This window comes from Embiotoca jacksoni, unplaced genomic scaffold, assembly GCF_022577435.1.
Source record: "Embiotoca jacksoni isolate LCO1_2020_lvr unplaced genomic scaffold, fEmbJac1.0.p SCAF_45, whole genome shotgun sequence".
In the NCBI taxonomy this organism is placed as follows: Eukaryota; Metazoa; Chordata; class Actinopteri; family Embiotocidae; genus Embiotoca; species Embiotoca jacksoni.
Window position 1 is genome coordinate 1,088,959 of NW_027185398.1, and position 14,204 is coordinate 1,103,162.

The 14,204-nt window shown below is 41.4% G+C and overlaps 1 protein-coding gene across 1 annotated transcript; it reads right to left on the bottom strand.

Moving 5' to 3' along the window:
- Positions 1-3,978: 3,978 nt before the first annotated feature.
- hopx (HOP homeobox) lies at positions 3,979-9,542 on the bottom strand. Its single transcript, XM_069169491.1, has 2 exons — positions 9,163-9,542; positions 3,979-4,266 (listed from the first exon to the last, which is right to left on the bottom strand). The coding sequence occupies exons 1-2, from the start codon at positions 9,310-9,312 to the stop codon at positions 4,189-4,191; spliced, it is 228 nt and encodes a 75-aa protein (XP_069025592.1). The 5' UTR covers positions 9,313-9,542; the 3' UTR covers positions 3,979-4,188.
- Positions 9,543-14,204: the final 4,662 nt, after the last annotated feature.

Here is a 14,204-nt window from a genome sequence, read left to right on the forward strand (position 1 = left end):
TTTTTTTCTATCAAATTAAATTTCAAACATTTGCTCCTTGCAGCCTCACAAACATGAAGATCTGCTGCTTTTCTTCTGTTTCATGTCGCTGTAAATGAAAGATCTTTGGGCGTTGAAGCGTTGGTCGGTCAAAAGAAAGAAATTCAAAAACAACTACTTTCACCGCTTTCTAATGTTTTTAAAAAGTAAAACGTGATTTCAAACTTTACAGCGTGAGTGCGACGTCCCTCTTTGCCGCCTTCATGTTTTTTTTTTTTTTCTTTCCGTCACGTGGTTTGTGCCAACGGCCTCGCGCAGGATGTCGTGTTGAGTACAGCCACCTTCTGCTAAACACAGGAAGCTGTTAAAAACAAGACGTTCTCCGATAATGATGCAATCACTCAGTCTGCCGTATAGCTGCGTATTATTAGGTTTGTTTTTTTTTCATTGGTTTGAATCCTTCCTGCTTCACACCGCAGTGCAAAACTAATATCTACCTCTGTAATTATCCAGAAGCTCCACATTTAAAAAAACAAAAAAAAGATTTCTGGTTACATTTCTGTTTGCATTGCATAACTCTGCAAACAACCAAGTCAGGGTGGAGTTACAGGAACTCTCTCCAAACATAAACCCTCTCTGGTAAATATTCCCCCGGGCAGCGAGAAGCTGGCAGCAGATGATGCTGCTGTGGTTTTTGGGACTAAATCAATTTGCTGGATTTTTCTTAATTAACCACCATTTATATAAGATCAGGTAAAAACCAGAAAACCCACATGGTTTTACTTTTTACGTTGAGGGAAACGATCCAGAAGAAGAGAGTGAAAGATTCTGGATGTTAGAGTTCATCCTGATGTTGGCTGTTTACAAGTGGAGGGACGGTGAAGTCTGAGCTTGAAGTGAGTTCAGAGGACAGACGAGGTGCCGTTTCCTGTCTTGGAGCTAGTTTTTGCTGTTCTCTCAGATGCCTAATAAATTTTTGGAATACGTGTCGCATCGATCGGTGCCGCAGATCGGAGGCCAGAAGTTTCCTCTCCCACATGTTCATACTTTCAACTGTGTTGACTTTCAAGCCAGTAAGTGAAAAAGTGTCTTTAATACTTGAGCGGTGCTGATTTTATAATATTAAAAAAAACAAAAAAACATTTGAAGTGAAAAACAGTCTCAGGTGCAGAAACTAAAAACGTCAACCGGCTGCAGACTGAACGAGAAATCAGGTGTTAGAAAGAGATGGAATTCAGCCCCGGTGGTTTGAAACGATCAGATCCGTTTCACATTTAGTGGAACAAAAAAGTCGGATTGCAGAAAGCGAACGCAGACGGAGGCTGTCAGATTCCTCGCAGCTCCGCCGGGTTCCTCTTGGCAACGAACAAAAACCGGAGTCCATTTAAATTCTGCGCACGCTCTCATCCGGCCGCCGCGTCGTCCTCTTCACCGCGGCGACGCCGGGACGGGCGGCAACGCTTTCTCCGTCGTGCACGACCAGAGCAGTAAACACATCACGGCTCGGTGACCTTTGACCTCCTTGACATCACCAACAGCAAACATCGGAGTTCATCTCCACCTCTGGACACAAAGACGGCGAATATCCGAGCTCCCTGCAGCTCTTTTTTTTTTAAAGCACAGCCCAAATAATTACCATAAATATTGAGGGTCTTATTGGTTTTGTTTTTTAATTCCAGGATGACTTTAAATGTGTTTTGGCTTCTCTAGTCTCAAGTAAAGTGGCGTTTTTAGAGCGATGAGCCTCAATTAAAGAAGGATTTTCTGCGTTAACGTCGAAAACAACGTGAAAGCTCGTTACTTTCACCGTAAGAGTCCAACAAAAACAATTGTTCCAGGCTTTTTAGCCTCTATAGTGAAAAAGGGGTCGGGGGGGGTTTATGGGACTGCAACCGTATCCGTTACACAATTATGTCACAATAATACATGTGATTTGTCATTTAGATTAGGTTATGCAAATGAAAGTTCCAAAAGCAAAGCTTTACTGTATTAAAAAAATTTAATTATCTTCTGGTTTATAGACGTTTAAGCTGCTGCACTGTGATCACTTTTGATGTATTAGCAAAAGAAAAAAGCTAAAAAAAAAAACCAAACAGTAGCGTTTAAACTCCTGAAACCGATTCTCAGTGTTGTGAAATCCCAGCTGTGAAGCGTTGATTTACGAGCGAGCAGTAAAGAGGGGCAGCGTCTCAGATATAATGCCTGTTTTCAGCAGGGACTATAAATTTTATAAAAAAAAAGAAAGAAAAAAAAAGGTCTTGTTTTTCTTTAGTGGGTGTGACTTGTTTTTTCTTCACACTGAGCTGAACAGAGAAAAAACAGCCTCAGGAAACACACAACAACACGCTGCGTCTGTAAACGTAGCCTCACAGAGGGAGCTTTAACATTTAGGTAAGAAATCAGAGTAAAGAAAAAACAAAAAACACTGAAGATGTGAATATGAATATAATGTGCTTATAATCGGTGAACGGGACCCGCGGAGAGGAGCAGCAGCGTGTTGTTGGGTCGTTTCTTTTTTTCACGAGCGGTTGAACTACCTGTTGGGTCGCCGTCGGTTTCTGTCGAGGTCGTTTTGTGCAGGTGGTTCCCACGATCAGAGCGTTTTTCACCACCGGCTTGTTTGGCAGGAAACCTCAATCACACACACACACACACACACACACACACACACACACACACACACACACAGGATTTATTTTTTTTGTCCTGTAAAATACAAAACTGTCGTCTTGCTACACTTTTTAAAAAAAAAATTTTTTTAGCCCGAACAAATTTTTCATTGCTCAGCAACACAAATATCTCAAACTTGCGGTTCAATCGGCCTGAAGCTCATGGAGTTCATCCAGTTTCCTGCGGCTGTGCCTCATTTCTTTAGTATGGTCACCTGTGGATCTACAGGTGTGGAAACTAGTTTTCTTTACGGTTTTTTTTTTACAGAATAACATTACATGCACCAAAAGAAAGAAAGAAATAATCTGGAGGCCTTATCTTGTAGTCATAACTCATAATAAGGCTTTACTATACTAAAGAGGACAGCTTCGACGGCACTTAACGTGAAGAATATGAGCTTTAATAGCAATTTAACTGGTGGTTTTTTTAACATGGGATTTTGAAAAATGTCACATAAAAAGCTCTCATTTGAGTAAATAGTTGTGAAGGTACTGGATGTATGTAGATGTTGCTATGGATACATGATAACATGAGCTCCATTTTAGGCTATATTTGTTTACATTTTGGAGTGTGTGTCTGTGTTAATTGCCGATTCGCCATTTGTTTGGCCCAAATAAATGTCAAATTTGAAATTCAATTTGTTTGGTCCAAAGTCCAAATTTATTATCACATTACGATACTAATTCTGCCATTTGAGAAGCTAAAACCAACAAATGTTTGGCTTATTGATGTGTTTCTCTGGACGATAACAGGAAGGCGATATATCGAGCTTCATAAACACAAACAGCAGTTGGTGGGTGGTTTTTTTTTGGGGCCTTTTCATGGGATTTGTTGACATTAACAAAATACGTGTGACAATCGGTCGCCTCATCTATTTAAAGCGGACCCCCGCTGGAGGGATAAAGCTCCAACTTTCTGGTGAGATCACGTCCTTTTCACGGCGCTCGGTCATGGGGAAAAAAAGGACACAATGAAATGACATCACCTGCCATTTGTTTAGCCCACAATGCCATTCAGTTCGGTCATGTCCTCCCCTCCTCTTCCTCCTCCTCCTCCTCCTCCTCCTCCTCTCTCTCTCTCTCTCTACTACTGGAAATGTTCCAGATTCAGGAGTTCCAGCGAGTCCAGCAGCGTCTATTGTAACCGCGGCGCTTCCTCATATCTTTTATAGTCACGAGTGAACGGCATCCAGCTCTGCTCCCTGCTGACATGTAAACAAAGCAGTGAAAACAAAAAGCCATGTCCCTTTTTCCAAAACCTCAACCCAACTATTGTACGCCCCCCCCCTCCCACCACCCCCCTCAGCCCCCCAAGCACCACTCACGTCGCTTTAATTTACAATAACAATTTATTTCTGTAAACATGGCGGTTATAATGGCAACAACAACACTAACACCTTCACATTCTGCAAGATAAAATAGCTTCATAGATACAAAAAGAAAAAAAAGAGAGATGGTAGAGGGGGAAGTGAATGAGGAAGATGAAGGTCAGCGAGGAGCTTCGGGGGCGTCCAGAAGGTGGGGGGGGGGGGTAGTCCCGTCAATCCAACACCGATCCCAGTTTGTCTGGAAGACCCTCCGACCTCCTCCACTGTGCGTTACGTAGCTTGAACCATTTCTGAAAAAAAAAAAAAAAAAAGAAAGAAAGAAAGAAAGAGGTTAAAAACAGATGTCGGAAATCCACTGAAACGCGATCGGCGCCGACGTAACCCGACTTCTTCCGACACAAACTACAGTCGCGACATGAATGATCCCGAGAAGACTCAGCAGGTGGACGTCTGGTGTTTCCAGGAACTAAACACAGGCAGTGTTTTCTCTGAACGCGTTTCATCCTCAGGCCACGGCGACTACGTTTACATGCGGACAATCATTTTACCGCCAATAGCAGCTGGAGCGCAAACATTACTCTCAAAGGAGAAACCTTATCGCCCGCTTTGTGCGTCTTATTGTTATTGTGAGTATTCAAGAGTTACACAATATTGTGTCCACGTGAAACTTAAAGACGATGAAAAGCTGCTATATGACACCTTGTTCAAAAGGAGTTTAACATTGAGAAAAAATAGGCCTATTTTTGTGTTTCTTTGCTACTCGAAGCTCTCAGTGTGGATGTGGTTAAACTCAGCTTAAAAAAAAAATAGCTTCACCCGGAAAGCCGAACATATATCTACGATATCTTTACACAATCAGGACCGTCGAGACAACATTTTGGAGCAAAATATTTCTAGCTTTTCTTCACATAATCTGTTCGTTAACGTAACGTTAGTATGTTAGTACGTTTTAAAAGCTGTACAACTAATCATACATTGATATTTAGCATTTTACATTTTGTGTTTAGTATGTTACCAAAAGATAAAAACCCTAGGATGGTAAGGGAGTTATTTTTTTTTTATTTATTTATTTTTTTTAAGGGGGGGGGGGGGGGGGGGCATTTGAAATCTTTAAAACACTGGTTTTTGTTTTGTTAGAAACAGTCGTCACGACAAACAGTGATTAAAACTATGATTGAATAAAGACTCTCTCTTATCTTCAAAGTGACGTTTTCTTGGGCGCATGTAAATGTGATCGCTGACTCACAGGAAAACAGCACTGACCCTGAAGCTACATTTTTTTTTATCAGGAAAAACTAAATGTTTTCATCGAATTTCAAGAGATTGCTGCAACTAACTGGGCCGGTGCGTCTGGACAGCTTCAGCCAATAACCGCTAAAAAGTCTGACCAGAAGTCGAGTCGTCAAGGGATTCACAAACGGCGCTGACGTAACCTCGATAACGCCGGAGGGAGGAAGGAGGGAGGGATTCGGGCCCTCTGACACAAGACATGAGGCCGACGGGCGGGACGGTTTCCAAACACGTGGGATTTCCCATTTCGCAGTCGTCTGGCTTTTCACTCAGAAATGCGGAGACTAAATCAGATCCAGAACCGGATCTCTGAACTTGGACTTCAAAGTTTGTCTTTAAAAACAAACAAACAAAACAAAACAAAAAAAATGCAATTTTCTCTTCCAAGTTGTTGCTTTTTCCGCACCGGACAAAAAAAAAGGGTCTAGTGTAAAAGCATTTCACACATGCCATTTCTGAACAATAATAACCAGATTTACGACCCGTACAATGTACAACGGTGCTCGTGTGTTTTTTCCCCGTCGACCAGCTCTGGCTCGCATGAAGGGAAGTCGTTTAAACTCGACTCTGACGCTGCAAGCTTTAAAAATAAAAATTAAAAAAAGGGCTTCCAACCAATGAGAGCTTCGAGTTAAATAGCAAACACTCGACGGGAGGAGTGGCAGGAAGAAAGAGGAGAAAAAAAACCCAATATCAGCTGGAGATTAAGTCGGGTCTTTTGATGAGGGGCCAGACCTTCACTTCACCTTTGTGATACGGTGAATGGAAACAGAGCCGGCTCGGCGGGCAGATAGCGCCGACACGGTACCGACTGGCTGAACACGAGGCCTGGCAGGAAGTGAAGCAGGCAAATCAAGTGCGTATCTTTTCTTGTATAAAATCCTCCCCCACCCCCCCGGAGCTTTTCAGATATTTGCATGACGACCTTTTGTAAAAGGTCGTAAATCAAACGACTTCCTGAGCGAAGACACCGGTTTTCCTCCGACGGCCGACGGCCTCGTCGGCCCGGTTTGCTTCCTCTCACTTTACTCTGAGCGGATTTTGTTTGGATTCAAGTGTCCCGCCCACCGATAGCCATGACTGCGCCACAGGCCTGTCAATCAAACAGACACGCCCCTCCCCAAAAAACACAGCTTTTTAAAGCTCATTTCCTAATTAGCGATGGGATTATTTTCAGACGGACCTCCAGAAAACTAATACGAAGAAGCGACTTTAGCTAACAACGCCGAGATAAGTTGGAGAGAAATTTTATGCACTGAGAATTTTATGAGTCTAGTTGAATGGGAGTCTATGGAGGCATTTTTTTGGAGCCGACCTCTAGTGGCACTCGGCCGTATTGCAGCTTGAGGCGCTCCTGCATCGGCCTCACTTTTCGAGCTACGTCCACTTTTACATACGATCTCTGGTCCAGTGTGAAAATTCTTCCTGTGATTCTGTTTTTCATACGAAACGACACGTTGCACCTGTTTGCACTTCGGTCTTAATTGTGTTTGGAGTTTGCTCGCGCCTCTGAGGTATCGGCTCAAAGAAATCTGGTGGAACCGGTTTGTTTGGTCGGAGCTAAAAAAGCAATGAGAGGCACACGAGCCGAGGTATGGGTTGGTGAAATGTTTTGTAACCTAGCAACAGAAATTTTCCTAAAGAAACGCACGTGACGCTGCGTCGACTCGAGTGACAGAATTTACATGTCCGAGTTCACCTTTTTCTGAGAGGAGACGTCCTCCGTTTACTCCTTCGCCGTTCGTCCGTCTGTCGGAGGAATGCCCGCCGAAGGTTTCTGCGTAACTTCGGCGCGCTTCGTGACGTTATCGGCGCTCTTGACGCTTCACATCTGGCTGCTGATGTGACAGACGGCCAGACTTTACAGTAGGCCGAAGACATTCCTCAGATAAAGGGCGCGGCGGGGGTGTTCACATGAGGGAGGGAGAGCGGTGATGGAAACTGAATTTCCGAAGAAATAAAGTCAAGTTTTATGTCATTAAATGTCTGTTTTTCTACTTCACTTCATGAGTAACAACAGGCTTCAATTTTAATCCATTTTTTTGTGCTTAAAAAAAAAAAAATGCTGACTGATTGTGTATTTGTTCTTTTGTTTTATTTTAATGATCATAATTTATATCCTCAAGAGCTGCAATAATAAGTCTATAAATTAATTAGCCAATGTTTGTCTAAGACTTTAAATATTCTGTCGTCTAACCTTCACAGTTGGAAAAACTGACCGCTTTTTCTTGGCTTAACGTCACAGGACATAAAGTGTTTCGGGGTTTTGGACTTTTGTCAGATGACGTAAGAGATTTAGTGACACTGCAAGGGACTCTATGAAAGTGTGATGGACATTTTTTTGGTCAAAATACGTGTTAGACGCAGCTTGACTGAAGCTCTGACTTGGGAATTCACATTTTGTGAGGAAAAACTAAATAAAACTGATGTTTAAGCTCGAACCCTGACGTGATGTGAAATAAACACGGCCGCTGTTCTTTGTGGTTGCATACTTTAGAAAAAACACTTTTTTTTAAGTTTGGGGTATGAACGAACTCCCTCCTCTAATGAAGATGTGGGTAAAAGCCCCGTTTAAAAAAAAATACTTTTGGTATGTTTTGAATTCATTTTGTTACATAAAAATGTTTTCCTTCACATTTAACATGACAAATCGCTTCTTGTTTTGTCAATTAAGTGTCAGAAATGAGTGTAAAACGCCTTAAATGACCTGTTTTGTCCAAAAATCCAAGTTTAGTATCACATTATTATCACAATTTCTCACAATTAAGAAGATCAAACCAACAAATGTTTCACATTTGTGCTTGAAAATGACAAAATACCCGATTATGAAATGACTATCCGATCCATTTCTTGTCAGTGGACTCGTTACACTCGTTATGAAAATATGCATTTCCTACATCTGAACGTGTATGAATGCAGCACAAACTACAGAAACCTCAACAACAGAGGATCATCTGAAACGGTCCCGCCCCATCTGTGATTGACAGCTCCTCTTTTCCTTAACGTCACCCTGCACAGATGAATCACCGTGTGAGACAATTTAACAATAGCTGCACCCGGATCTGAAAAAAATAAATAAAAAGGCCGCGCGAAACTCGACTCTTTGACGCGACTTCATCAGGAAAAACAACCTGGAGCCGCTCCAGTGACGATGGACGGGTCGCTGGACTTTATTTCATCACTGTGATGTAAACAGAAGTGTTGCTCATCGACACCCTCCAACCAACCTGCTCTGGGTCGACTTCAACCCTTTTGTGGTGAGAGGTCACCTGACTGAACCTCTTTAAACACTCAACGACTCGTGAACTTGTGTTCTCGTAAAGCTGTGACACCATAAAGTCCCTTTACAGACTATAAGGATGTTTTTTCAGGTTAAACATCTGAAAACTGCACAGAAGAATCAATTAACCTGCAGTTATAATTATACAGTACTTTTTTTATTATTATTATTAAAGACATAAAAATATGAAGTGTCACCTTAGATTGAACAGACTACTCTTACTGTATGATGAAGGTTTTACATTGAGGCATTCGGTACTTTTAACTTCTTAAAAACATCTTTCAGGTTTTTAAAGTGCCACTAAGCTATATATATATATTTTTTATTTTTATTTTTATTATTATTTTTTTTATATAATAAAGCACATAAAAGGCTTGTTGGCCTGTAATGAAAACTAAAGTCCAAATATTGAGTCCTTAAATCGCAATAATTTTCACTATCAGTCGACATATATTACAGTGGTGTTTCAAACACGTTCTTATTTCTAGAAATTCGGCACATTTGTTCAACACTAAAACCTAAAGCCACATTTTCGACCAAACTCCCGCTGAAACACAGACAGTAGAGGAACGAGAGAGAGAAAGAGTGATTATAAACACGAGGTTTCTCGACTCACTTGCGTTTCCTCCTCCGACAGCCCGCACTCCGCGGCGATCAGCATGAGCGTCGTCCCGTCCGGATGCTTGCTGACTCTGTTGAAATTTTCCTCCAGCACTTTGACCTGCTCCTCCGACAGCTTCAGACACTCCATCGCTTTAGAAGCCATATTCTCCCCAGTCGTAAATAAAACAAGTTTTGTTTTTTTTTCCTTTCTGAAGTGTTTCCGCTTCGCAGCTCTTGGTTTGGAGCGCAGATGTTGGCGCGCAGCTGGACGCGCGGAGGACGCAGAGATGGAGCAGCGAGCGGCGGCGGCGGCTCACTGACAGCTCGGCGGAGGCGCTGTGTGACTGACTGCGGGGGTATGTTGTGTGTGTGTGTGTGCGTGTGTCTGTGTGTGTGTGTGTGTGTGCGGAGGCTTTACTATTGTCAACAGAGGCACGTCATGAGGCCAGTCCCACCAGCGCTGCGCCCTCCCCCCCCCCATCACAACTGGAGGAGGAGGAGGAGGAGGAGGAACAAACGTCAAAGCCACAACTCCAGCTCCGCTCAGAGGAACGTAATGAGAGAATTATAGAGTGAATCACAGCAATAATTTGGTCGGATAATTACTACAAATAATCACGAGGAAGTCGACAGTTATGGCTTGTGATGTCATGTCAAGAAATGTCATCAATCCATGTACATTACATAGAAAGTAAAGAGTCAAATTACATTATCTTAGTCCTGAAAATATGATGTAATTATAAATTAATTTTGATTTGTAAACAATTGGAGCAGTTAATCTTTTGTCCGGGAGGGAATACGTTTTTCACGCTGCCACTGGGGGGCGGCAAAGTAAAAACAATTCATTTAGACAAAATAATAATGCAAAAATAACATTTAAAATGGCTACAAGACTTTAGAAGGTCAAAGTCAAAATTTAAAGGAGGAGCTCGGCATTTTGTTTCAAAATGAACCTGAGCTCAACGCCTATTAGGATGTAATGACTGGAAACAATCCCCGATGAAACCTGGACAAGACCATAAAACTGGATATAAAAGTGGACGTAGCTTCCGGTTCAGAAAACTGAAGGGAATCCGAAAGTGCCTTAAACTGCAATACCAGCGAGTGCCACTAGAGGTCGGCTCCAAAAGAGGCTCCGGCTCCGTAGACTCCCATTCAACTTCTCAATAAAAAATTTCCACGAATAATAGTGGTGTCATTTGCTTGAGTCGTTCCTACTTTTTAGTTTTCTGTTGGTCCATCTGAAAATAATCCCATCGTTTTTTGGATATTAGGCCTCAAAATGCGGCATTTTTGGTTTGATTGAAAGGCCTGCGGGGCAGTCGGGTTTCCGCTATCGGTGGGCGGGACTTAATCAAGTCAGATCCACCCTAGCTTCTGCACAACTCTTCCAAATATGGTCACTCAGCAAGATGGCGACGGCCGAAATGCCGAAAAGGTCGTGAGTTCTCAAAACAATCGTCGTCGTCACGGTCGGTTGCTGCTTGGTCAGTTCAGCTCACTGCTGTTTATGAACCTTTTTAAAAAAAATATATATATTACGTTGATTTCTTTTATGTTGCTAAACTAAGAGCCTCGGCCTTAAAAAAATAAATAAACAAAGGATAAAGGATCTAATTTCCTTTCAGCTTGATCTGCCTGTTTGTTTTCACAAGTCCTTCCCTCTCTCAGCACTGAACATGTTGACGGACTGAAAAAGAAGACAATGCGTTCGGGACACCTGTTCAAGCACGACTGCAAAAATAAGCTTCTTTCCTTAAATCATCAATCCAACCACTTCCTTAACACACACCCAAGTACGCGACGTGCTTTTCCGCTGACTCAGCGTTATTAGGCGTGTTTGTTTTTTGTTTTTTTTCTCCTCTGTTGTACTGTAACGGGTGAAAACTTCAGATTTGGTGGACTCGCTTTGATCAGACGGATACCGACTAAAGGCTGCAAAGGAAACGTCCTGACCAAGCGAGCCGAATTTCACACGACAGAAACAGTAAATACAGGCCTGATAAACACACACACACACACACACACACACACACACACAGACGAACTTTGTGATGCTATCTTTGGAATTTGATTAGACCCATAATTATGTTGTACTCCCACGGAAAAGCTCGACTTAAGTGACCGCACAGCCGGCTGATTTTTCTGCTCAAGTCCAGCCAACCGTGCAAGACAGCACATATTTTACGAAGTCGTTTTAATGGAGCCGAGTTTGAGCATTAATCATCTATGAAATGCATAAGCCTCGGGCTTTAAAAAGGAATCTAGAGGCACGTTCAACATACTCCGAGGTGTTTTCAGATCGGTGTAAAATGAGGCCCCCGAAAATGTATTGTTTTTTTTTGTTGTGAAAACATCATCTGAAACCAAGAAGAGGACACGAAGCCAAAAGGGCAAAGTTTAACGTGGAAAGTGATGTTGACATCTTTTAAAAGTCGATAAGAACAAAATTAGGTCCGAAGTCGTGTCTGCGATATGGACACCGAGGAGGTCAAAGGTCGGTGGATTTCCGTAGACTGACTTCAGCTTTGTTCGCTCGTGAATGGACTTTAAATCATCCGCTGTTTCTTCGGCAGGAAGGTGGCGCTAGCGCACTCGGTGGACTTTTTACAACAAAACAGCTCGTAGCACGATGCTACCATGACTTTAAATATAGGTGCAAACTGGTATCTGTCTGGTGATTGTGGTCAATGACTGAAGGAGGACGTACGGAAACCTTCAAAATATGTTTCCATGTTGTCGACGAGACGTAGAGAAAGAAAGAAAACTGGTTACAATTCAGAAAATGAGTCAGTTCTTGTTTTTCTAAAGTACTAAAAGTACCATAGATGCAGCAGGTCCTGGAAATATGACAGAAAAACAACAAATGTCTGGTAGATGTTTGATGTTTTAGCAGACTGGACGAAGACAACTGAGGTATTTCATTTTCCTGCATCTTCTTACAATTTCACTGGTGAATTTATTGATTTTTTTTTTGCTTATTTAGCTTATTGAGCTTTTACCGTTTTTCTTCGTTTCTTTTTTTTCTTCGCTTCGGGAGACAAATACTTAAAAAAATAAAAATAAATAAATAAACAAAACTGCCATTCAAGGAGCTAAAAATCTTCCACTGTGAAAAACTAACGTTCAACAAAGCAGCACTGAAGTGCTGAAGGTCGTATTCAGTGATAAGAAGGAAAGATCCAAAGTTCACCTGTAAACGAGATCAGAGGTACAACACGACACAACAACATACTGAAATCATCCAAAAGTTGCTTTAAATAGAGAATTTGACTTGAGAAGGATGTTTAAAAAAAAGGATAAATGGAGGATTTATTAAAAGATTTTAGTGAAGAATGAAAATGTTCAGTACAATTAAAAAAAAAGACCAGATATAAAAAAAAAATAGAGTAATTAGAGGGATCAGTTTCAATGGGGATTGATTTATTTTTATTTTTTATTCTCCTTTTGAAAACCTTTCAAAATAATGTTTAATATTTATTGCACTTTCACTGTGCAGCTTTTTATCGCCTAATTGTTTAATTACTCTCATTAAAATAAATTGTACATGTAATTTAATCTATTCATATCATGCTTTTATTATGGACAATCCAAAGGTAATAAACTGTACAACTCCACCAATAAAGATAAAACATTTAAACAGTTATTCTTATTGTGCAATACAAAATGAAAAGGAGAAAGTTATTTAAAAAAAAGATCCCGTGTCAGTGACTCTATTCAACAATCATGTAGATTAATTCTATAATTAATACTGTTTTTTTTTTTTATATCAAGAAGCTCAGATGAACTTCCTGACAGTCGGAGGACTAAACATGACAGAAAAGCAGCGTTTTTGTTGTTGAACCGTGGAGGAGTTTATTTTGACGATAAACGTGAATAAAAATAAGGTGCGTGTTGGGATAAAGGGACTCACCCCAACCATTTTATTTTATTTATGTTTTTTCCAGTCGGTCCAAATTGACGTCCGAGTGCGTTTTGTTACGAAGCTGCTTTCAAACTGCCGCTGCACTCGAGCAAACTGTCCCACAGATAAAAGCGTCTCCGGATTGTCCACGTGTCCTCTTCGCCTAACGGTCCAGATAAGACCGAAACACTGTGTGCTGTTTACGACAGCCCAGTCCTCGCCCGCTGACCGCAGATAAAGAAACGGACTTCTTCATATCGGTTTTTTCTGCTTCGTTGTGCGTCGGGATCTTTTCCCGGCTGTTAAACACAAGAAACAAAACAAATCTGGATTCTACTTATTTACAATTATTCATTATTGCTTCATTTTTCGTGTGTGACCTAAATATTAATTTCAAGCCATTGTAGCCGATAAATTTCGTATTATTCTCCCACAATGCACTGCTTCAAGAAAATTGATCAACCGATTACAGGCGGACAAAAAAAAAATTCAATCATTTGAAAGATAGAAATGTTTCATTTTGTGTGCTAAGTGCTCGAAACTAAACCTATTATGAAATTATATTGTCTGGATATGACGGATCTTGTACGTTTATAAACTGCACACAATTAAATGAACCTGAATAATGAGCTACAAAGGCCACGCAGTCATTTTCTGGATTGACCGGTTTGTTTGGCTCTTACGTAGGACGTACTACCTTTTTTTGTTTTTTTTAAAAATTGAATACAATTTTCTGATGAGAGATATTATTAATTACATCGTTGTAACATGCAACAGCGCCACGTTTAGTTTTATCGCACATAACGGGATGTTGAAAAATGTAGCGCAACATCAGCTTAGCATAACTAAACCTAACATTAGTCTCGGGCGTCATCTGGTTTGAAAGCGGCCGTGTGAGAACAGTCGAGAGCAAATAACCCAACCCTGAGGTAATCGTACTCGTGACAAGAGTCTGAATCATCGTGATCCCGTGTGGCATTCCTGCAGCGAGCCACGGGATCGGTCCGGAGGTGAGACGGCTTGTTGCGACACACAGTAGAATATAGTGTTTGTTTTTGGGTTTTGTTTTTTTACACTTAATTACAGGCTCAGACGTCCAACTCCCTCCACGAACGCCCCTCACCGGAGCCGCTGTTGTTTGTCACTTGTGT

What these genes read in the sequence shown, in the direction of transcription:
- hopx (XM_069169491.1), bottom strand. Translation starts at nt 9,312, where the DNA reads ATGGCTTCTAAAGCGATGGAGTGTCTGAAGCTGTCGGAGGAGCAGGTC. An exon ending in TGTCGGAGGAGGAAACGCAA is followed by an intron (nt 4,267 to 9,162) that starts GTGAGTCGAGAA and finishes TTTTTTTTTCAG; the next exon opens with AAATGGTTCAAGCTACGTAA.